Raw genomic sequence first — 26,307 nt, 5'->3', positions numbered from 1 at the left:
TCAGTAATTTAAATCCTAAGCTAAATGAATTTTCAGGGCAACAACGTGTTTCCCTTAGCTTGATTACTTTGTGATAATGTTTTACGGTGGTTTTCCATATTAAAATGTTTTTGGCTTTCATATATGGTATTTTAATTTTATGCATATTTACTTGAAAAGCATAATCCAAACCATTAGCTTTCCATAGATATTCTTTATTTTATTCCTGAAGTTTTCTCTTCGGATGCCAAGCAATTATTTTCCAGTATTTGCTACGGTACCATCATGACTTCATTCCACTTAATTCGCACATTCATTTTCATTCCACTTAATTAGTATATAGGTACCCTACATTCTGTGTAGATGAATCTAAATCTTCAGGCGAAACAGAATGAAACATTATTTCAATGCAATTATAGTTTAGGAAAATTGAATTATTACTTTGGAAGATAGCATATGCCTAAAAAGGTAAATGTAGGCAGTTATGCATAGCAGTTACGCTTACTAAAGCAATTTTACACGAAAAAATTAAAAAAAGGAAATAATTCTCGAATTTGATGGGATGTATTGTATTATTAAGAATTATTTATTACATATGGGTCATTTGACTTGAATTTTACGCATGATTTATGTAGCTAGTTCAATACTTGTCAATACTCGTTCAATATGAAATCATTTTCAGATATCACCTATCTATTGATCAGTCATGCAAGCACTCAAGATAAGAGTACATAGATATCTCAGTTTACAGTGAACTATTCTTCGTTACAACTGGGAAAATGTAGCAGCAAAAACTTAATTATTTTCAAAGTAAAAATCGCGAAACAAAGGGATTCTTTAACATTTGAGAAAAGCATCATGCATGGAATTTGCTTATTTAATGCTATTGTGAACTAGCCCATACGTTTCAAATATGCTTAACCTCTGGCTACATCAGACATTCTACGCCAGATCGCTTTTCACCGCCGAACATATTAAAAATTACCTGAGCTATTACACATCCACGATGTTGTCGAATTCAGGTGTCAGATGCGACCTGAAGTCACCTTGGAAACTGCGCGCTGGCTGGTCGAGGGCAAAGACCTCGGTGAACTTTACTGATACATTCACCACTATGTATTCCTTCTTAAATACTTGAAGTCGACATCTTTAGTCATTTGAATACCGAAATATAGGATCAGTAGATGTAATTTGACGATTCATAAGTGAAAAATATTTCAGATGATCAATTCGATTTGTCGAAAGGGAAATGAATCTTATTCTTTGAGTTAATGCAGTCTACGTCAAATTACTGATTCAGTAGCTACCAAATTGATAGAGTAACTGCTATTCTTGTCTGCGAAAAATTTGATCAGTATATTGTGAAAATGTTTTCAAAAGATTGGCAGGGTTACTCCTTTCATGTTTCATTCCTCCTGCCATGTGAAAAATGCAAACGAGTCATTTTCATTTTTTCCAAAGAAATATTTTTATAGGTTAGGTCCAAAGTGCATTCATTTGTATTTTAAAGTCCAATGTGTTATGTATGACAGTGAGATTGGTCAGCATTTGTTGGAATACGTCCATCAAACTCCTGACGAGACATGTTATTCGGCCGTTATTCATTAAACGGGGGATCGAGATGGTGCGGGTGCTAACGTACTGGCTTCCCACCCTGAGGGCGCGGGTTCAAATCCCGGCGGTGTTAAATATTTTTCAGAGGTATCTCGATCCCTACTTGAGGTGCTTCGTGGAGGGCACTTTGTGTGAGTACGCCGTCCGTCGGATGGGACGTTAAGCCGCGGACCCCTTGGCGCCTTTCGTAAAGAGTAGGCTAATGCCGACGCCGGGTTTCTCTCCACCCTTCATCCTTTCCTGTCCTTCCCCTATGGCGCAAATGACCTTAGCTGTCGGTCGCCTCTCCTCAAAACTAATACTAATTCATTAAACGATACGTATGATTTCAATATGAAATCGACTTATCTTTAGCATAAGTGTTCACAGGGGTTCGCCGTCTGACACTTATTAGTAACGCATTCGATATAGCTTTTTTTAAATCAAAATATTAAATGAATCCAAATGGCAAGAAATTATTTGAGAAAAAATAGTTGGGCCTATGTTCATAAACGTGAGAGAAATGCGGCCCTCCGGCATCATACAATGAAACCTCTTGGCGGCTTTCAGGGTAGCGCGCAGATACATGCTTTAAGTATGTACTTTCCTTGTCAGGAGTGACTCTGACACTTGCCGACTTGAGTGAATATTGACTTGACTGATATTAAAAGAGCGTGGTGTCAGAAAATAGTATATGGCCACGTGGTGTGTGGGTAGGCTTTTAGTCTCGCATGCGTGGCCGTGACACGTCGTCGCTCTTTCTGCGGTGCCTTGATGTGATATCGACTAGTACTTAAAACCACCGACGCCATACCATGAATGACTTAATTAAAGCGCACCTGTCATATCGTTCCCTACCGGATCACTCTCGGGAGTGATTCATTACTTTCATCATCTATATGCCTTTCTGTTTTTAATCACCCCGTTCTACGTTGCGGCTTGCATCCTATATTATTAGTAGAACTGTCAGTCGAGTGTAACGATCCAAAAGATTATTTTCTCCCATGAAATATCTATATATTTCTCTGTTGGAAATCCTTTCCTTAACGTTTTAGTTAAACTGTGCGTTATATAATAGTTTTTAATCTTTTTTATAGGAGAATTGATTGAAATTCCGGTATTGATTTAGAAACATATGCACTAAGCATGTAGTTTTTAGCCCATAACTCCCATCTGTGACTAGAAAATGAAGTTCTAATCATTTTTATCCAAGTTAGGAAATATTGTAAATCTAAGCGTGACGGTGTGCGGTACCCGTAGAAATGTATCGAGGAACCGTTCTGTCAATGAATTCTATGTGTACGCAGACCCCTTTCCTACTGTGTTCAGATCATACTAACCGCAAACTATTCTCTTATTACAAATTTCGCTGAAGATGTCTTAACTATGTGAAAGTCCACCTTAATATGAAAAAAATATAATACTGATTAAAAAAATTATTATTTAAATTTAAAAATATCTCTAGCCGTCGATACTGGATGATGACGATGATAGGTTGAAACACGTATCGTGTTCATTAATGAATGTGGAATTACCAAGTCTTCTATTTCTTTCCATATTCTTTCTTTGAAAGGAGGAAATTTCTAAAAGCCTCTGGATTGTTTTCAATGCTGATTTTTTTGATTGCTTATTAGATTGAAGCCCAAGAATTAAATAAAATGTTGAAATCATATGAATACGAATGGTAGTGATATCGTTCCGCTAAATTTCTAATCTCTCATGTATGTTTTTGATTGGAATGTCTTTATACGGGATTCAGATGGCGTAGAAAATATTTGCTATGATATGATTTTAAAATAGAGTGTTCGAATCGCTTTCCATTAAACAATTCATTGGAAAATATTCTAAATTATTCATAATCCAGGTTCTTTTTATGGTAAAAACACACAGTAAGTTATATATTTATTTTGAAGGAAATGAATTTATGAGTGAATTGGCCTTCAATTATTGTCAGGCAGATTCTCCATTGCTGGTAGTGACTCCCACGAATGCATGCATTCGATGTCTGAGAGCGACTCGTTTAGGGTTGTGTATATTTTACAAATACCTGTTAAGAAAGATATAGTCTCTTTTTATCAATATTTTATTACCCAAGGATCAGAATGTTAAGCCATTACCGAGTTCATACTTATGTATTTTGTTTAAAGTTTGTATATTTTTGGTAGAGGGAACGAAAATAAAATTTAAGACTTTTTAAAAAGGTCCTTCATTTCCCACAATCGCAACAAAAAACATTTGAGAACAGAAACAAAAGTTATAAAAAGACAAAACGTGGTGGAAGAAGTTAGGAGCGACCAATGGATAATGTTCGGCAAATTCAAATACTGCGGAAGATACCACAACAGTAACTTTGAAAGGGGTCATCAGCTAATATGTATTAAAATGTAAAAATGTCAACGTGTAAAAATCATTCTCCTTGATCGAGATGCTGATCAAGGAGGAGCAGTTGGCAGAATATTATCACTGGGTTTCTCAGTGATGCTTTAGTTAATTAGTCCATTTTGGATCGTCTGCTTTTTCTTTGTGATTTCATATTTCGCCCTGGTTCACCAAATATTAATTGCAACTCAAAGTTTTAGTATATGTTCCAAATTTATGCACATTTTAAACTTAGATATCATTTTAACAATTACGCACTTTATTACCACTGGAGTTTGTTGCACGATATGTTTTTATGTGTGCACAATGGACTTCATATTGATGGATTAATTAAAATTAAGAGAAATTATCCATTATGATATTGTCATATATTTACAAAGAAAGAGTGTGTAAGTTGTTTCTTTTGCTATTTGGATAAAAAGAGTAGTAATTATTAGAATAAGCGTTAGAATTTATAACTTGTCGCGTGAGTTGGCTAAGATGTAACATACTGACACCATGAAAAAGAAGGGTATTTCTACGTATCGTCGGAAATTTTCTATAACCTTTTGAATCTCGCTCGTGAATTGTTTTGAACTCCATTTAACTCTTGGCGGTCAGGTAAGTGTCCCTTGAGTTATTAACCTAAAGTGTATTCAGCACAACACGGTGGAGGAGCACATTTATGCAATGCACTTTGTTCAACAGCCACATGCCCCACCCCCATCAGGTAATTGCAGGAGATCGGTGACTTGCCATAAGTGACACACCGCCGTAAATAATTGGGTTACGTTTTGATTTTCAAGGCATTAATATCGGTTAGCGCAAACACCTAAATCGTATCCTGTGTTCACACGCTTCTTCTCTCTCACGCACGATTCTCCACGTGAATTTGACACCGAAGTGCCAATTTCGCATCCTTGCGACCGATCGCTGCCTTATGCTTCCGTCGGCACACCGCGTCGGATCCCCGCTGGCGAATGAGTTTATTGCCCTCAAGTGGCACTCAAAATCTAGCATCAGGCCGCGCCTCTCCCCCTTCCCCCTTAAAGGCACACCTCCGAATCGCCTCATCATCTTGCTCACCACCGTCATATTCGTGCAGACCAAGTTAGTTACACCGTTGACACTGTTTTCCCTATGGTGCCTAATTGGATTGTAGCTGAATGGGAGATAAAACGTTTAGATGTTCTCGTTGAAAGTTAAAAATCCATCATTTTACACCTATATTGGCTGCAATAAAATTTGTGTACAGCAGTAGGGTATAGGAAAAGTAGCTTGCAAACTTTACAAAGAAGGTAAACAGTCACTTACTCAACTTACGTAATATTCAGCCATCTTTGAAAATTACTTTAAATACATCACTCACAAAATATCAACTTTATCAATTGTGAGTTCAAGTGAATCACGTCGATACTAAAACAAAAATTTACCTTCGAAATTGAACGCTTTAGTGCCTAATATTTAATGCTCTATCTTAATTTACTAAAGACCTGAAAAGAATGTGTGCCTATAAAATAAGGAAAATCAATTATTTTGTTTTTTAATAATTATTGTAGATCTCGCTCGGCTGAAGCCTCGCAAAACAAGACAACCTCGCGCCGCACACAACAATAAACACTCACTTAAAACATCCATGTTTGGTGTGTGTGTAAAGTAAACCTATCAAAATCGAGACTTAATAAGGCGATGGGATTTAGGAGAATATTAGGGTTTACAAAAATGTTTTCGTGTAGATGATACCCAGAATCAATCCATCATCGCTGTTGCTGTATGAAACGTACTCCAGGATTTCTGTGTTTATTATATTACTATTATCTATCACACTCTCCAACTCTCTCTTTAGAGTCCCTTGATAGATCCCTGAAGTTTTTGCCTTCCATCATTTACTTTCTTTTGAATACTTTTCTTTCTCTGTCGTTTTTTCCTTCCACTTCTGTTTTTCTTTTAGTACCCAGTGAAATATCGTGCCTCAGGATTCCTGGAACTAGCTTCCCTGTTCTCGTAAGTTCCTTGAATTGAATTCTACTTCATTCACTACTTTCAGTATTCGCTTGGTCTATTTATTTTACTTTCATCATTATTCAGTTACAAATATGCTTGGCGAACCATCAATATTGCTACACCTTTTCCTTTTCCATTATTACTAAGATTCTTGCAGGTTCCAGTATCATCCACATGGGGAAAGAAATTTTAGCTTCTAATTAAGTTTATTTCTTCGGAATTCAAAGTGATTTTTTTGCCTCAATCCCTACCGCCTTCGTCTCTGTCCTTTGAAAAATCATGTTGACGACATATATTGAGTGAGTAGTCAGGAAAATTATTCCAAAGTTGTAGCCCTTTTTTGGCCATTTTTTCGTGATAGAGACAATACGTAACCATAAAATCCATGAGTATTCTTAAATATATATATATTATATATATATCATTTATATTATATATTATATATATTATATATATATCATTTATATTATATATTATATATATATTATATATATATATATATATATATATATATATATATATATATATATATATATATATATATACTCTTATATATCACGCTATATTTAATGGAGCTGCGACTTTGATTTTTTTTAATACTTGTCAGAACTTTCAGCATTCTCCGTGTCGAATTCACCTGATATTTTTCAATTTGTATCTTTCAATTAATTGATGTCTTTTTTGTGTATTCCAATCCCGGAGATTCGAATTAGGAATCAGTTTACCTTTGCAGTATTTGATCTGAGAAAGTTTCATCATTCTTTGGTCATTAAATGTAGAGAATACACTTGATGAGCTGCTGCTCTCCGGGATAGCAGAGCAGCGGTCGATCATTGATATCGCAGAGACGCAGGTGCCGCGTTTCAAGCGATTGTTGCTGTAGTAACATATATGAAGTCAAAAAAAGAAATATTGCTCCAATCATCCAGGTTGTTCGATGCCTTTTTATTAGTCTCGCTGGGTATCGACTCCTTCAAAATCTTTGGAATGCCGTATACGAGTATACTCATATTGATACCGTTTTTCGCAGAACTTAACAGTCTCCTAGTAATATCATTAATTACTGCTCATTACTGCATATTAATTAAATAAATATTTTTTACACAGTCATCCTTTTAGCCTGAAATTACATCCTTTATGGAACCTAATGTACCCGCTGGATATAAGCTCAGCCAAAAATAATATTATCTCTTATATTTTGTATTTAGTTTTGTAATTTGTTTTTTTTTTCAGTTACTCAATGGAAACAGTGATTTTTATTATTCACATGGGGGAATGTAATCAATAGTTCCGACCATTATTCTTTTTATTGCTCTTAATAGATTAATTTATTTATTAATAATAGACTTTTGAAAAATTTTCATCATTCCTTAGCTTTTCTTTTGGAAGGAGACAAGGTGTTAAACAGTGTCGCGAATGGATACTTAAAAAAAACATTCCCTAGGTTCAATTCCTTAGTCTACCCAAGTACTTGCTGAATAAAAGTTGAAGAATTTTGTTTTCTTGGTTTTAGATTTCTGTTATCACATACAAAGGACCAGGCTCTTCCTTTAATCTATACCGTAATTTAACAATCTTTCGGTAGAATTTCTCTTTATAATATTAACCTCAAGGTAATTTTCCTAACATGAATATCTCTGTAAAGTCGTGCGGTATTGACTTAACTACATGGTATTGAAGAGATTCCACTTGTTAGAATGCTTGCGATTTTGTTTCCTAAATAAATTTACATGTTTGAGGCGTTTATAATCGTAGTGTGATAATCATTTCTGTGCATTTATTCCGCCTCGCCTTTCTAGTACTGATTAGAGGACGACCAATAAGGATGCGCCGTTGAACTGAAGGGAGTCGGATGTAGAATTTTGGGAATTTGGATGGCTTCCTATTGGTGATGAAACGGTTGAAGTGAAAAGCGAGGGGATGATAGACTTGAAATATGAAGCAGGGTCTCCGTTGAGATGCTTGTCTCATTGGAAGGTTCGCGGCGAGTGTGCTCTCAAAACCCTGAAAGGGAACCTTGTTCCATTTCTGTCCGCTTAGGAATGGTTGAGGATTTGACGAGTGTCCTAAAAAAAAGGTAAAATCCTTTTTCTCGCAACTTGTTGACATTCTTAGCGATTCCATTTCGCTTGTATTACTCTAGACAGAATTTAGGATGAGTCTTTAAATAGCAGTAGCAACCTCATCCCCTTTAAATATATCACTAATTAGAATACAGATAGGGAATTGACAAAAAGTACTGCAGCAAATGAACACTGGAAATAAAAATGCAAATGATCGAAGTGCGTCCAAAAGTATTCTGCATCATATCAGTTTGCAATGTTTCACAAGTTCCTGCAGTTTGTAATCATAAATGATTACTTCCCCGGAAAATTATGTCCCTATTTTCAATCGGGACTTACCAAATTTATGCCCCCTATTCATAACCCAAACAAATGAGGAAGAGTCAGAAATGGTAGGGGAGAAGAAGGGATTATTGGGAGAAATCCAAAGGATGTAGGAAAGATTGATGCAAGGCCTTCTGATCGGCGATGGGATGTTGAAGACTGTCATAGAGGGAAGAATGTTATGCAAGCGAGGAAGGGGCAGGAGTAGGATAGGGATGTTGGATGTGATGAAGGGAGGAAGGAAGTACTCAGGGATGAAGAGAGGCTAGTTGTAGAGTAGGATGTTGGGCTGTGTTTCCTTGGGAGAGGCAAGGGAATTGTCGCTGTACCGTTTGGTTGCTTGTGTCCATCAAAAACCTACCTTAACAGGTAAATTACCGATGGTAAAAAAATAATTCAGAATCCATTAAATTCAATCTTTTCATAACTCTTCAACGGCGCCGGCACAGTTCGGTGCGGATGTGTGCACCTGTAAATGCACTCGGAACCGTGCACCTGCATTTAACTCGGTGTTTGGAATATAAAATTAAGAGCAAATATACTATGCATTAAAAACACAAAAATGTTATATAAGATTCCAGTATTGATAGCGTCCAGCTAAGAAGCCCTCCCGACTGTCCACAGATTGAATGAAGTTGGCTTAATCATCTTAACGGTTTTTAATATGCTCTGCATTTTCTTCGTTTTTTTTGGCTTGAGTAGACAACATGTGCGCCTATTTTTCAGCTGGCGTGTTCAGATCGATGTTAAGGTGTTTTGATATCAATAAGGGACTCATTATAAGGAAATTGTTTCAATGCCCGATCCCTGATTTGATGGACATATCTTATATAAAATTATAAGCCTAGTCTGATATTTTGATGGATTTGAGAGAATTCGGAATTACACGCTCATGCACGACTGTAAAGGATTCATTCACTCGTGTTTTATGATTAGTGAATGTGATACGATGGAAATAAAATTTCATATCACTCCGTAATATCTACTTGGTATAATGATATTCATGAGATGTCATTATCGTTAGTTTTAAAGGTGCAGTTTGCATGATGAACAGAATATTCAGTGTATCACGCTTTGTAAGTGGTGTTGAATAATATAATTCAAAACGAAAACTACCGTTTGGTCCTCGGGCATCGAATCCAGTTTTCAAAAGTGTACATTGTTCCGTGAACGTGAGCGCGATTATTGAGCGAGAGCGATAAGATAGAGGGAAGGGATTGAGTGAGTGAGGGACACACCATTACACACGCACAAACACAAGCGGAGAAGAAAAAGGCGGTCATCGTGTGGGGAAAATATAACTTGAAAATGGGTCAAAATGGTCGGCAGGAAGAAGAGATCCGGTAGATGGGAGACGGTTGTGGATGATGGAGAATTACTCCGGGGGGGAGGAAAGGGTCATTAGGCTTCGCGGGAAGCGATGGGTAGGAACGGCGGGAACTTGAGGACCGTAGGGGAAGTTTGGGAAGTTCGAGAGAATGGTTTGGTACGGTGAGGAACTATTGGAGTTTAGAGAGAGATATTCATCTTTTATCGTTAATGTGTGCAGTCTTCTTCATGTAACCGAGTTCCACCGACCAAAACATTCCTTTTCAATTAAATCCCCCCCCCCCCCCCAACATTTTCAATTTCTTTTATGGAATTTATCATATTCCGAGTGCTTCCAAATGTCGCCGATGCTGGTGCGTTGCAATTCGGAAGGCTGATCGCAAGAAAGGATTTGATGGCTCGGCTGAAGTGGGTTGGGATGTGATAAAAAAATAAATGATTATTTGAAAAAAATATTGTCATGAAATAGCAAGCAGACAGACGTAAGTTTGACATTGGTGTTCCCATTCGCATATAGCTTTCGTTATTGAATACGTGAAGAAGCTTCAGTAAGTGGAGACTACTAGGTCATTTAAATTTAGCTTACAGAAATGAACGCGTATGCGTATATAGAGATGGTGTTTTAATTGAGATAACAGATCGAGAGGATTTTAGCATGTGAGCGTTTTACGCGGAGCTAAATTTCCAACTTTGAGCCAAATCCCGTTGAGTTTTCAAGCTCTTAGGATAACTTCCAAAGGCTTATTCTTCGTTTTAGCGGATGCCTATCGGTACCTGTCATCCTCGATAGTAATACAACTGAGTAAATGGACATACAGAAGAAGGCCATGGTGACGCATTGGTATGTGCGTCGTTAATCTAAAAGGACGCACGTCAACGACTCAAAACTTTTCCTCGGATCACGTCAGAGTTTTTATGTGTTCAAGGAAGACGTATCGCTCAACACTATTGTTTTGGAAGTTGCGTAGATCTCGATAACTGCCAAACCAACCCATCAATCTATCTCTAACTAAAAATAGGAAATCACTTAGAGCTTTACATTCGCTGTTTTTGTTAGAATCCTTTTTCTTGAGCGATATCACTGATTTTCTTCGTAATCATTAAATGCTCGTTTAACTGCCATGAAATTGGCATTCATTATTAAAGTGAGGGGTACAATTTTGTCCAAAAATTTCAATTGTTCAAATCGCTGATGATGTTCTTGCACAAACCGATCTGAGACATGAGCAGCGTGAATTTATGACCACTAGGATTTCATTGCTGGGAAAATGGGAACCCGCGCAATAGGGAAAGGAACTCGCTCATTGCGAACGCTTTAGAAGCTTAGTTTGGAGTGAATCCCTTAAAAATCGGGATTATTATCGCGGATGACTGAAAAACAGAACGAAATATTGGAACTGCTTCAAAATAATTGATCATGAAATCGAGGAACTGGTGAGGTACCTCAAGGTTTATTGATGTATTTTTGATCGAAGGTTGGCTGAATACTATATTTTTACAAATACATTGCGTGATACCAAAATCATAGTATCTTTGGGAAGGTTGGTTTTCATAGTTGATAGATTTTTCCTCGCGGTAGCTCCAGTCTTATAGCACGGGTTCCCAATCCATTGGCTTTCCTCTGGGTTCTCTGGCTGAAACAACGTGCAAAGATATAAATTATGAAGAGGTATTCACTTTAAATAGGTGTTTTAATTGAAAATTTTATTGAATAATATTATCCAGAAGAAAATGTTTCCGATTTATTTTTTCCTTATGCCGTATTAAAAATTCTTTAAAAAATGTTTTGGGGCCAAGGATCACAATGCTTCGATAAAAAGGGGTCGCGACTCGAGAAACGTTGCGAATCTGTCTAAAAGCGGGCGAAACTATTACGTAGGGGAATAAGGAAGCCAGTTTTCTTCCCTAAGCCCCTGAGTGGGTATCCACGAAGCTCCCGTGTTGTATCCAGAAGCGTGGACACTGGCGGCCCACCGGTCAGTAGTCAAACGCTCTACTCACCAGGCGATCACGTCGAGTGCCTTCCATAAAACTCTTTCGCTGAATCATCGAGGAAAGCGATACTATTATTGTACATTTGACCTCGGCGAGAGAACTGGAAATGCGGTGAATAAATGTCAACTTCCGACTTCTGTCTGGTAACATGTTTATTTAATATCATTTTAGGTCATGAATGCCGGCACTGCATAGATACTGGTAGAGCAATAAAGTTGGTGATTTCGCTACCAAAAAGACTAGTGAATGAAAATATTTAGTAAAAGAATTCGTCTGAAAGTCAGTAAAAAGGGGAAATATCCCATTTAACCTCTGCTTTGGCGAATTCTGCCTTTCCATCAAGAGTATTTAGTAGTTTTTCTTTGATTAAAAAACATTTGACTGAAAAAGAAGTGCTTCCATAAATGCAACAAACGTTTACCGCTGGTATTGATTTCAGTTCGTGAGGATTTCCGATGAAAATTTCAAAATGAAGCAAAAAGTCATGATAAAGTATACGATATAGTGAAAAGGGTAACTAGAGTGTTAAAATTGTAGCAATGTACAAGTATAAGGAAAGGAAATTAACTGGTGCGTATTTTAGGGTTAAATGATTCAGCATAATAATTTTGTATCTTTAATCTTAGAAAAATGGTAATATTTATTATATTACTCTATAGTTAAAGTTATGATGCTTTATTATTTATTTTGAAGGCATGAAATAAATTCGTTTAAAACAACAACTTTCGTACGTTGGTAAATATTCAAGTTGGTCTTTTAGATACACTTAGTTGTGGCAAATGCATGTCGTTAGAGAGCGCCTGGTCAAAGATGCCAGCATTAAATATATAACCGCTAATCAAAATGTTGCACCAGAAGTCGGTCCTAGTCCATCTCAAATTTGGAAATTCCTCCTTAGTGGTACGCAAATCCATTAATCACACAGTTCGTGGATTTTTTCCTTGAAACCTGGATATAATCATGCTCTAGTACCCAAGTTCAGGAGCAGCGCTCTATAAATCAGCGCTCCGACTCCTTCGTCATTTTCATCCATTTTATTTCTTCCTTGGGAGAGTTATCGTATTTCGGCCGTCTCGTTTCTCCTCCCTTTTGATGTATGCGACGAGCAGGACTAACTCTCTCGGGAAGGATTGGTTTCCCGTGCCTAATCTGCTGGTGTCTCACGAGTTTATTACGTTCTCGTATTGCAATTGCTTCATCCGATGTTGTCTTGATCCCCAGCCATCCATCAACGAAGTGATCGCTTGCCGCTTGATAATGCGTACGTGACATGATTGACCTGTCTCTATTTATTTTTTGGACCATCTGATGCGATGTGTAATAATTCTCATCGTGTCGCCGTCTTGAACTTTCGGCTTCGTGTTTTCATGACTCTTACGGATTTAGCTTCCATCAGCATTATTAATTTCTGGTGGAATATTTCTAGCTTGAGGTTATCTCGCGGTCAACCACGTTGCCGGGACGATGTTTTGGTTTGGAATCAGGCTTAGTAGGGCATCCAATTTTAGCGCCTTTAGTCAATAGCACACATATTCGTGCATCATTGAGCTCAACATATTTGCCTTTTTTATGCATATAAAATTACTTACGCAAGTGCTTTTGCCTCAGTTATTTGTGTTACAATCAGCGACATTTTTCTGTTTTCATGATTCTATCCATTATCTACGTCACTATCCTACTTCGCAAGACGCCTCGAGGGTATGTAGGAGGGACATTTTGGTCGACTGTTAACGTAACTTCTAACGATTTCTTCCCTGCCACTTTACTTTCGGGCATTTCGAGTTGTCTTACGTAAGAGTTTCTTCCGCGGTCGAGAATTTTGTGAGAGAAAAATTAATCTTGATATCTCTCTGAACGGCAGTTATCTGTAAACGTGAGAGTATCACCTATCTGGGTATTGTGGGGACGTTATTATTCCCCCCCTCTCGGCCTCAAGTCCAATACATTTTTCATTTTTTAGTACCTAGCCTAAGTCGTTCATTTAAAATTTTCATGATGACAAAGTTCTATATCCCAATATTTCCAATGATTGTTTGACTACTGCTATTCTATCATTACTATTTTCCATCACGATCCCCTTTCTGTAATCCCTGTGTTTTCGGACACAATCCTTCATTATTTTACATTTTCGCTCCTTTAATCTTTATCATTTTCTTTTACATTTTTCAACGCTTACATCCAAAATTGTTTTAGCAATTTTCGTCACCGTTCCTGAATTACGGAATATCAAAATACTATTGTTCTTAAAGGGCCGCTTGTTAAATGTTACAATTGTTTGAAATATCTATGACGTGGAGCGTGGTTTTATATGGCGAAGAAACTTTGTCTTTGAAGTTAAATGATATGCGTAGATCGGAGGCTTCTGAGATTAGGGTGTGGAGAAGGATGGAAAAAGTAAAATTGACGCGAAGGAAAGCAAACGAAGCAAAAAGCAAACTCGATATGGTGTGGGAGGAGAGAAGATTTTGGGAGATACCCAAAGGATAGAGGAAAGATGGGTGAAGGGCATTTCATTTGGCGATAGGATGTTGAACTGTGATAGAGGGGAAAACATTAGGCAAGCGAGGGAGGGGTTGAAATAGGATCGGCATGTTGGACGGAATGAAGGGAGGGTAGAAGGCATTAGGAATTGAGGAAGGATTTAATTTAATGAGAAGTTATTGTCCCTAGGGCGAGGCTAAGAAATGTACACGTGTTCAGTGAGCGTCAATCCAAAACCTTTCTAAACGGTGAACTACCAAATAATAATTGCGTGATTCTAATCTTAGGCCTGAACGGAATATACGCCGCGACAGTTTTAGTGGGAAATCTGCTGAAATTTTAGTCCTTACCCATTAAAAGAGTAGATAAAAGGAAGATTAATTCAATGTGGTGGATAGCTACCTAGTCGTGATTCTCTTTCTCCGGTACAGACTCCAACCTCCTTCCCAATGTTCGTGAGCTGTTGTTAAATTTGTGTGAGGCAAACGTGGCGAAAGGGAACGATTACTTTATCAGCCTTCCCCTCCCCCCTCTCCGCATCCTCTCTCTTTCCCCTTTCCCCCAGTTTAAATACGAGGCATCCATTCTCTTGTTGACATGATCCAATCGCTCCTTCTCTCCCTCCCCGCAAAGAGACCCCGATCCCGGACCTATTTCAGTGGATTCGGCGCGGCTCCAAAGGACGGAGATCGCGAGTGGAGAACAATGTCCCTTTTCACCTGGCTTATGCACCGATAGATGTCCCTTCGCTCGTCGCATCTTTGAGCTCATCTGGGAAAGACACGTTGCTATTTGTTGGCTATCCATTTCCCATTAACACCGATTCTTACAATGGAAGGTGCATTTTTCAACGCCATGCAATTTGATTATTTTCACGTCATAATCGGGAAGCAAATATTCTTTTGGGTGACACGAACACGACGCGACTCGTTTCAAACTTAAAAAAGAGTCTTGGTGACTAAGGAAGGGGGTGGCTGACTGATAGGGACGAAGTTGCTGAGGTCCAGGCGTATATTTGAGTCTTTTGAGATATTGGTGAATGGTTAAAAAAGTAAAATGGACGGAAATGAAAATAAACGAGGAAATACTATATGTACCAGGGATGATGGGGAAAGAAATATGGTTGTTGGGAGAAATCCAAAGGAGGCAGGAAGAGTGTATGCAGGGTAAATAAAAAGTATGCGAGCCTGAAGATACGTAGACTTGTTTTGGTGGTGTTCGTATTGTTTTAGATGAGGTTTACAATAGTTGGTTAATTGTGTGTGCCCATCCAAAACGTACCTTAAGTGGTAGAATACGATTGATAATAATGATCATAAACATTTTAAAATACATCATTGATTAGAAGAACAAAGTTGTCGGGTATATTTGGTGAAATATTGCCACCGTTCCGAGGTTATGTGCTCTTATTACTGAGGATAACGATATGGTTTTATACCACTTATTACTCGTTCGTCCCCACGCTCTGATGACTCATGACAAATACCTGAAGAGAATATCTGTTGGATAGAATGTTACGTACTTCGTATAAACGCTCTAGCGCATTTAAAATAAAACGTTGCCTTTATCTTCACTCTTTTTCCTTGAGTCCTAAGCATAATAAAACCCAGTCCGAAACCCCCTCTTTAGTACGGTGTTTCCGGTAATAGCTACTTCCACGCGTTAGATCTGTCAATCATGAGAGGGTAAATGCGATTCAAAGGGATGTGATAAAAGTCATCACGTTACTGTATTTCAAAGCCTCAAAATTAATCCACGGAATTCATTTCGTTATTATTACTGAAACATGGGACAAGTTTCCGGTGTTTCATTAGGCGTAATGGTGTTATTTTTCTATTGGCCTCTGGGTTTGATGAATTGAATTTTTTTCTTGGGATGAAATTTTCTCTGCTTAATAACTCTTGATTAAAATTAAATGAAAGTGAACGGTACTACCCCCAGGTAATACCCCCAGTGATCGGTCTGACATATTCCCATCCCGACCTGTATAATTCACTCTATTCAGCCGGCCGTCTGTTGCTGATAAGTGACTCAGTCTCACACTCGGCTCCGTGTTCATTGAAATTGAATGAATTTGACATTTGTGCCACAGAATGGTGGCTGTCAGAACGAAAATAGATCGCCCGAAGGGTGGGCCGCTTTGAATGATAGAATGAGGGCTGGATGGGAGAGAGCGGAGTTAGACAACGAACTGGGTTAATTGGAAGGAAGTGGAGATTGAAAGGGGCGTGCGACACCATTTTGAGGGAATTGGGATAAGAAGGAAACATCACGCATGCTGATGGCAACGGTGGTGAATATCAAAACAGGATAAACTCTTATGGCGTCATGAGCGATCCGCATCCCCCCCACCCCGACCCTCAGGAGTTCTTTCACAATTCATAACGCCTAAAAACTCTCAATCAAAATAGCTGCCAAAAAGTGGGGCATTTTGGGTTGAGTAATTGTGGGGCTCAGGGATCTTTCGTTGGAGTAATCAGACCCCTTCAAAATGTATCCTGGAAATTCATTTCTCTCCGAAACGGAAAAAATAACTTCCCTCATTGCTCGCGTCCTCAGTAGTTTGTCAAACTTACTTTCAGAGTTTTCTCTGAGCAAGTCTGAAGAGCAGAGTGGTGCCCAAGTTGTAATGCGGCGTATGGTGCGATCATCGCCTCTTAGTCTCTTATCAATATAGGTGCTAGATTTTAGTGAAATGATGATTTTTTTGCTAGTGATGTTGATCATTCGGAAAAAATATTGTGGCTCGTGTATTTTAATCCTTACGAATATCAAATATGTAAATACTACTTAACGCTTTGGTAAACTAATTGTACAATTAAAAATGAACTTCCATTTTGCAATTCTTAAAAAAGTGAAAATTGAACTTACCTTTAGTCATACAATCGCGCACTTAAGTAACTATTAGGAGATCAGGATTGCTGTAAAATTGAAATATTGCAAAAATAACTGTCATACCATATATATATATATATATATATATATATATATATATATATATATATATATATATATATATATATATATACATATATATATACCGTAAATTCGGAATGCGAGTTTCTTTTTTTGTGTATCTCTGTGTGCATTAAATACATATATATATATATATATATATATATATATATATATATATATATATATGTATATATATATATATATGTATATATATATGTATATATATATGTGGGTAGCGGTAGTCAAGGGGGTAAGCGTTAGACTGCTGACCGGAGGGGCCCGGGTTCGATTCCGGGCATGGCACTCTGGGCACCTGCAGCTCCACCGAAGCTATGTGATTTTTTGGGTACCAGATCTTCCTGGTAAAACAACCGGCACAGAGAAAGGAACTACCCCCCTACCCTGATGCGTGAATTTCACACGCCGTCGGGCTGAGTACTGGGTGAACTCTACCATCACCTGCCAAACCAACCTTCGCGTTGAGTACTGTATTTATGGTTACACACACACACACACACACACACACACACACACACATATATATATATATATATATATATATATATATATATATATATATATATATATATATATATATATATATATATGTAAAAGCGTGTGTGCTTAGGGAATGATTTAAATACACAAATATGCCGAAATTAAATGCAAGGCCCGTGGGGGTTAAGAAACGGGTCGGAAGCAAGGAGTAAAACTATATATGAATGAGGAATACGCTTTGATTTCTGTTTTAATTTGCTTTTTGTAAATTTAATTAGGAACATGTGATATGTACCAAATATATAGTCGATCTCTCTCTTTTAAATTTTCGGTTAGACTTCCCGATGCGATTTGAAGCTTGAAATATTGCCCCTAATCCGCAATTAAAATAGTGTTTAGCTTGTTCAATAAATTCAACCTAGAAGTAATTATTCTCATTTCCCGTTTTCTTTCAAACTTTACCATGAATTACTTCATAATTATGAAAGGCTTTCTATTACTTCTTAGTCGAATTACACGGAACGGAAAGCTTTTCTTTCTGTTCTGATGAATGCTGGGCAAAATTTCTTTGGCGGATCCTAAATGTTCGGAAACTGTATGGAATGAGTCAGGAACAAATGTCTTGACCATTTTTTCATTGTATATTCCCAGTATGCGTTTGACAAATGTCAGACCAATTACCATGTATGTCCTTTTCTCATATTATTCTAAACGCATATGTATATATATAACGCTACATATATATACATGTGTATATATACATATACATATATATACACACACACATATACATGTATATATGTATGTATATGTACAGTATGTATTATAGTCTCACCTGATGTTCATATTCTCTTTTGGGGATTGTTCTTTTTATTTGAATTCTCGACGACGTTTCCCTCAAACACAAATAGAATTAGATGGGGAGTAAATAGAACAGGAAATATCAAATTGAAATTTTCACTGCTAATTTTCGGATTGTAATTAATGTTTGAGTGACTGTCATGGTTTACTTTACAATAATGGGAAGCTCTCTAGGATTATATAATTTTGTGAGGTTTGTCGTAAGGTTTTTTACGCTCGTGAGTGCTATCATTAGCTGCACTGTTGCCTTGGAATTATATGACTGATAGATATCACAAAGAATTATATGCATAAGGATCCCCTGCATTTAATTTGAACCTCTCGTAAGACTGTTAGATTTCTTCCGGAGGAATGCTTGTGGAAAGGTATGAACTGAAAACGTACGTGTACGTGTACCTAGCACTAGGGTGGTCTGAAAAGTTTCCGACCTCATAAAAATGCAGAAAAAATGTCTTCTGTCTTTGTCAGGTCGGAAGCTTTTCAGTAGAATCAATATGGGAAGAACGGAATGAACACAAATAATAAGGAATCAGAAGGAAATGTATCCCCAAAAAGGATTTGGATAATTGAGCACTATTTTAAAGGAATAAGGATCAAAAGATTAGAAATTATAGCTTGCTTGAATTATTAAATATTTTGGAAGTAATTTGAATGAGAAAAAACACGGAGCCGAAAAATAATTGAACTATCAAATGAAAAAAAAAATACATTGGAAAGAAAATTCATGAAGATACCTCTTTTAAAGACGTAAATCCAGATATGGCTTATTTTAATTTTAGCTCAGCGTAAAGTTATATGGATCAGAAACTTGGGTCTTGGAGAGAAGAGGGCAATGGGTAAATTGAGGCTTTTGGTTAGGAAAGGGATGTGGAAAAATAGCAATTTAGAGAGGAAGACAAAGTAAGTGAGTTCGGGGAAAAGAGAAAGTTTGCGTGCAAAGTTGGAGAAAGTGCATAGTGGGAGGTTAGTAGAATGCTAAACGATGTAATGAAAAGAACATTGGCTTAACGTTGGTAAGTTTGGAAAAGAATAAGTACTTTGGACAGCATGACTCGTGCTGGGCAAAAGCTATTAAAGGCATGCGTGATACGAGGAAGTATTCAGTATATTACTAATGGCCGAATGATAACACTTTCCTCTGGAAATTGATTTATTACACAACCGGTTACGATGTACTTCCATTACCTTCAGCTGACCAGCATCATATCACGCCTGAAACTACGCAATTTGTAATTATTCATTACTTCTCTGCATGTATCTATGAGTATTTTTATTGACATATCCTGTACTCTTACTCTCCGCAATTGCACAATGCGGATAATTCCAGTAGGCTTAAAAATAGTTTTAAAAAGTGTAATCGGCACAGAATAAATTTTAATTTTGATCGAAATTTTTTCTGGATATTTAATACACCGTTATAGTTACGGAATAGTGTTGGGAAAATCGCATGGAATAGTTTTTAAAGATATTGCTGATAACCATATTATTCATAATAGTAAGGGGTGTACATTAGAGTAAGGGTAAGGGCTCGAGGTATGATAGTATTTTGGATGAAAATGGTCGTGAAATAAGGAGAAAAAATGCATTGATACGATAAGCAATTAAAAGGAGAAAGGGACGGATGGGAAGGATTTGAATAAAGGTGTGGAAAGGCCATTAGGAAAGAAAAATTATGTTAAAATGTATTTTATTGCAACGGATCGAAACGTCCGTAACAAGAGAATAAGCATAGATTTGAGGCTTTCGAGGCGTGAATATTGTGAATGATGAATAATAAAGGTGGAAAAGAGAGGAAAACGAACACATATGCGTTAGTCGGGGGAAATTTGTGCAGAGATGTTCGGAGAAGGCAGGGTATAAGGAAAGATAGAATATTAGGTAAGCGGAATGGAATAAGGAAAAAATTAAGCATTTCGTAGCACTTGAAGGTAGGTAACAAAATTTGAAGATATGAAGAAGGTAACATACCGGTTAATATGGATTTCCAACGAGCGGCAGTGCTCTAAATGTGCCCGACTTACGTGTTAAGATTTTTGGGAACCGTCGAAAACCTGCTTACTCTCAAAGGCTACCTACAACTTACCTGTGGATTCCAGGTAATCCACTTCCTGCAATGAACGAAGGAAACAAAGAAATGCAGCGAACAGATGACAAACGTTACCGCGAATTCTCACCTTCCTTTTTGCAGTTTCCTCCTCCACCTCTCGACTTCATTTTTTCCCGCGCGCCCTACGTCACTGCGAAGCGTCACGATTGGCCGCATCGAAAGAGAATGAAAAAAAATAACCAGCAGAAAAGAGAGGGAAGCACGCGTCACTCGTGAGCGCTCGTGAAGGAAAGTTTCGAAGGTAGATCTCGGGAAAAGTGCCGCGGACTTGGTTCTTGAGAGCGTCCCGCCTGGCAATAGGTACCAACCACCTCTCCTTGGCCGTGGTGGCTGCGCACAGGCTGGCGTCGCTCAAACCGGCCGAGCCGGCGAACACCACCGGCGATCGCCCCTTCGTCCGCCCGTGTGCTCTGAGGCCTTCCGTGTTTGTGTGTGTGTCAGGACGTGGTGGCAAACCGTGGTGGAATCGTGCATCAGTGGTCCTTACCGGACGGAAAGACAAGTGATCCCTCTTATCTTCTTGCCATCATTAAGGATTATCTCCACCCTAGAGGACTCCACTCCCAACAACACTTCGATCTGCCGCTGCAAGGGAACAGCACGGAAATGTTCAACAGAAAGCTAAGCGGGTAATTCATTTTCCCAAGTGCATAACGGAGCGAGTATACGGACGCCGCTACGCGTTTCCGTCATTGAAGTCTCCTCTTCCGATACGTCTGGAGGGGCCTTTCGTAACCTCCCGATATTTTTTATCGAGAAGGCGTCCTTGCTTGCGTATTCATTTTATTTTAGTTTCCTTTTGACTTGAGATCTGCTGGGACGAAAGAATCCGGTACCAATGGCCTGTTCAACTTTTGTCCAATGTGGAATTCTTTTTTTTCGAGTCATCGCATTCTTCTTATTTTATTTATATTCCGAACTCACATTCTGCATATTTTTCCGAATCGCAGTTGCCGGTTTGACGGAGGTTTTCACCGATTCCGGATTTGAATTCTACTATTTCTTCCACATGGAGTCGTCTCTAACGGAAAATATCCACAGTTGCGATGGCCAATAGGTTGATTGCCCTCGGTGTCCAAGTGTTTTGATCTCTTTCCGCCCTATCTCAATCTGAGAACTGGGCTGAGTCCAGATCACCGGGACTTCATTCAAAGCATTTTAAGTGGCCTACTTTGTCGCGATTTCTCTTCCTCGATCGAGAGCGACATTTCAACCCCAGAATCGTTAATCAGAAAGAAGATATTTTTTTTTCAAAAGATTACAATTAAAAATGTGAACGTTTCAAAACCCTTTTTGAAAGTATTTTTTTCCTAATGTTCCCTCGTTCACAATGTATCATTGCGCGTTTAATATTTTGATGAGATAATTTTCTAAATAATTGAAAATTTTATCGGGAGGTTCAGTTGATTGCAACAACTGAAGACCAAAGCGTAAGGCAGAGATATAATGGTAAAATATTTCAATTAATTATGCTGAATAACTGATGAAAATAATCTGAGAGGGTGCAGTTTGAAAGTGGTACTATCTCAGACTAAGTAATGCATTTTTTAAGAGTGCCTTTTTACCTTCGAATGTTTAGTCGTGTATTTCAATTAGGGAAGATTTTTAGCTCGCGAGTAAACGTATGAATAGTAAGTTACAGCATTATCAAGAGTCTGTGAAATATAATAAATAACCAGCGGAGTGAAATAAAATATTTTAGTGCCCAAGAACTAATTATAATTTTTAATGAACAAACATTTGTGATTTATAAGAACTTCAAACGTTTGTTTGACATGTATAGCCCTTATGCGGTTTTGGAACTCAAAGTGATCCCTCTTAATAAATATGAACAATTATCTTAATTTAATAAAAAGCAAATTACGCATAAAATGTCAAAATAATAACTCCCCGAGCTCAATTGTGATATTTATAATTTAATGCAGGTTACTTTATTTTTTGGGCTCACAATGTTTTGTACTTAGACGTAGGATGTTGAAATGCACCAAATTCATTGAAATCATACTAATCATGATAAATTTTACCTTGAGGATTTGAACGTGAATACCGATTCGTTTTAAGGTCCTCCTGTCAGATTCGCTCCAAGTTTTGTACGTTCACAAATTGGGTTCTGAATATGAAAAGTAAAAAATCGGTTTGCTCTATTTTTCTTGAAAATGATTTCGTGTAGAATGTTAAGTAGGTTTTCATGTAAATGTATCCATCAGAGATGGGACATTGCTGGTCGTCATTTTATTATTTGACCGCTTTTATTGGTTTAAGCCTAAATATTGTGGAAAATGTGGAATTTTATAGTTCTGGGATTAGTTTTTTTACATGTATATTAAGAGTTCGCATTTTCCCTCAAACTTCCTTGCTTTGAGAAAACTTATGACTTGCTAGACTTTTAATAAAATATTTCACCATTTGATTAATTGATGTCAGCTTTTACAGTTTTTTATTGAAAATAAAATTATGTAATATTTTTGCGTAGGACAAATTTTCGCAAAACCTTCACTTCAAAATATTTGAGTTAATCATTGCATTCGTTTTCATAAAGTTACCCAGAATATTAGGTAACTCATACCTTTATTAGACGGAGTGAGCAATTCCCATTTTAGGAATCATTAGATTGGACTCTCTTCACGTTGCAACTGAGTCTTCAATTGGTAATTGTTCAAACTATTAGTTATGTGTACGAATTAGTTGTATTAAATGAAGTTAACATTTTCCCATAATTGTAACTCATGTGGAAACTGCTAAGTGGGTTAATTTACTCCTTCATACCACGAAGGATTTCCACCAAGTTTTGCTTGAGAAAGTGTCGTAGTTACGATCTAGCACGAGAATATAGGCAGTTGTGGCAGTGTAACTGTTGCCAATAATATCATAGTATTTACGAAGCGGAGGTATATCAAATAAACCTGTAATTAAAAAAAAAAGTTATGAGGAAATGAAAACGGATATTTCCCAATTTTTCTGTATATGATTATGAAAAAAAATATTTTTTGGAGGAAATTACAAAACCAATTAGCCTGCGGGGAGGGGTATGATTTCTTCTTGGCATGAATGCTGTGTGCGTTAGGGAAGAGAATTGTCAGTTTAGAGTGTATGCCTTTATTAAAGCACGTAGAACAGTAATTTTAGTCGGTAGTTTGTGAAAATTGTTGCACAGTGTTAGTTTAATGAAATAGGGATAACACACATTTGTATTAAGTGATATTCTGATTATCATGATATAGATTAATTCTCCATGTTTGCCTTTCTGATTACTCCTCGTTATCCATGGTTTATACTCCCCAATGAGCACCGTGCTGTGACGGATGTCGTCTTCACCGCTTTCATCCTGAAGTTTTCCCCGCTCGATCTTTCTCCTCTCCTGCTCACCCGTTCGTGCCGCATGAAGTGCTGACGACGCGAGTAGCCGCTGGACGAGGTCAGATAGCTTCAGTGGCTTGTCTGCCTTCTCTGAGCCAAGTTGCGTGACGCTAGCATTGCCTGTGTTGTTTCTGTGATTGTTTACAATGTTTAAAAAAATTGAGAACGCCGCCAGTTGTGAAGTGAGGGCAGTGATTAAATTCCTCAATGCAAGAAACGTTCGCCCATGTGATATTCATCGCCAATTAAAGGAGGTGTATGGAGACAATGTAATGGACGAGTCGTCTGTTCGGCGGTGGTGTCGCAACTTCAACATGGGGAGGGGGAACACACACGACGATGAGCGTTCGGGGAGACCGTCTGTCATTACAGACCAACTGGTGAGCTCAGTTGACGAATTCGTGAGGAACGATCGGCGCGTCACAATTGATGACATCTGTGAGCATTTTCCCAATGTTTCTCGAACAATTGTTCATGAAATTGTTAAACACCATCTGCATTATGCAAAAATTTGTGCAAGATGGGTCCCTCGCGTATCTCAATGAGCTGGCGGCGAAGGACTATGCAGCAGGAATACAGAAACTTGTCACACGTTATGACAAATGCCTTAATTTGCTTGGAGATTATGTTGAGAAGTAGTTTAAAGTATCCTCTTTCAAATAAAATTTTTTATGTTTGTTAATATTTACTTTTGTGTCTTTATTTCACGAACGGGTACTACTTTCCGGATGACCCTCGTAACTTGGCATAATTAGAAGATCCATGTTACCTTCTTCAAAAACGTATCCTTTGAAACAAAATGTCTTGGCATTAACATCTTCTAGTGTTGTTTTCACAGTTCCACTGGATGTATAACCATACATCATACAGACCAACGTCCATATCCACAGATCCCCGCAAAGGATGTTAATGAAAAAGCGGTATGTGTATTGTTTCGAGTGTAGCCGTAACAGGTTGAATTTTAATTTAATACCTAACCATTTTAATGTTTTATTGCCATCTGGGGTAAAATATCTCGCTGAGAAATAACTTCATAAAAGATCGACTGGTTTAAATAATTTTTTATGGAGGAAATGTTTTATTGTGATCACATAAAATACCTTCAAGGTTTTATTTACGATCGAGATCTGTCGATGTCTCGATAAAATACGATTTTATGCATTCATGTATGTCTGTATGTATGTATGTATGTATGTATGTATATATATATATATCTTTATATATATATATATATATATATATATATATATATATATATATATATATATATATATATATATATATATATATATATATATATATATACACACACACACACACGAGGGTCATCCGGAAAGTAGTACCCGTTCGTGAAATAAAGACACAAAAGTAAATATTAACAAACATAAAAAATTTTATTTGAAAGAGGATACTTTAAACTACTTCTCAACATAATCTCCAAGCAAATTAAGGCATTTGTCATAACGTGTGACAAGTTTCTGTATTCCTGCTGCATAGTCCTTCGCCGCCAGCTCATTGAGATACGCGAGGGACCCATCTTGCACAAATATTTGCATAATGCAGATGGTGTTTAACAATTTCATGAACAATTGTTCGAGAAACATTGGGAAAATGCTCACAGATGTCATCAATTGTGACGCGCCGATCGTTCCTCACGAATTCGTCAACTGAGCTCACCAGTTGGTCTGTAATGACAGACGGTCTCCCCGAACGCTCATCGTCGTGTGTGTTCCCCCTCCCCATGTTGAAGTTGCGACACCACCGCCGAACAGACGACTCGTCCATTACATTGTCTCCATACACCTCCTTTAATTGGCGATGAATATCACATGGGCGAACGTTTCTTGCATTGAGGAATTTAATCACTGCCCTCACTTCACAACTGGCGGCGTTCTCAATTTTTTTAAACATTGTAAACAATCACAGAAACAACACAGGCAATGCTAGCGTCACGCAACTTGGCTCAGAGAAGGCAGACAAGCCACTGAAGCTATCTGACCTCGTCCAGCGGCTACTCGCGTCGTCAGCACTTCATGCGGCACGAACGGGTACTACTTTCCGGATGACCCTCGTATATATATATATCGACCCCGTTTTCAATCAATCGATATTCCCGTTTTTCATGGGTACCACGTCGCTGTTCTCATAAACTCAGTGAAAGTTGAAGGAGAAAGCTTTATTGTGTGTACATTTTGAATTTTCTCCGGAAATTATAAATTTAAGTGCTTAATTCTGAGCGGAATCACGAACTAAACAATGTCGGACGTTTGGAATTATTTTCAATTGGACCATTAGAACGATAAATTCGTACCACTTAAACAAGGTGGTAATAGAATATCGCGGGATGCCTATATAACCACCACATACGCATACCTTTGTAAACAATTAAAATCCAAGCAC

The 26,307-nt window shown here is 37.7% G+C and overlaps 1 protein-coding gene across 6 annotated transcripts in view; it reads left to right on the top strand.

Annotated features, from left to right (window-relative positions):
* Positions 1-26,307, top strand: part of Ndae1 (Na[+]-driven anion exchanger 1) — a 500,740-nt gene that overhangs the window by 75,301 nt on the left and 399,132 nt on the right. Inside the window, exon 1 of one of the 6 annotated variants that reach the window (XM_071592118.1) lies at positions 20,997-21,179. The exons of the other annotated variants lie outside the window; for them this stretch is intronic. Coding sequence (XP_071448219.1) covers positions 21,157-21,179 — 23 coding nt within the window. The 5' untranslated portion in view covers positions 20,997-21,156. Of the gene's footprint in view, positions 1-20,996; positions 21,180-26,307 lie in introns of those variants that run through there. 6 annotated transcript variants of the gene reach the window in all.

The sequence above is a fragment of the Hetaerina americana genome, unplaced genomic scaffold (assembly GCF_022747635.1).
Source record: "Hetaerina americana unplaced genomic scaffold, ioHetAmer1.1.p SCAF_5, whole genome shotgun sequence".
NCBI lineage: Eukaryota > Metazoa > Arthropoda > Insecta > Odonata > Calopterygidae > Hetaerina > Hetaerina americana.
This window is presented reverse-complemented; position numbering and strand designations above follow the sequence as displayed.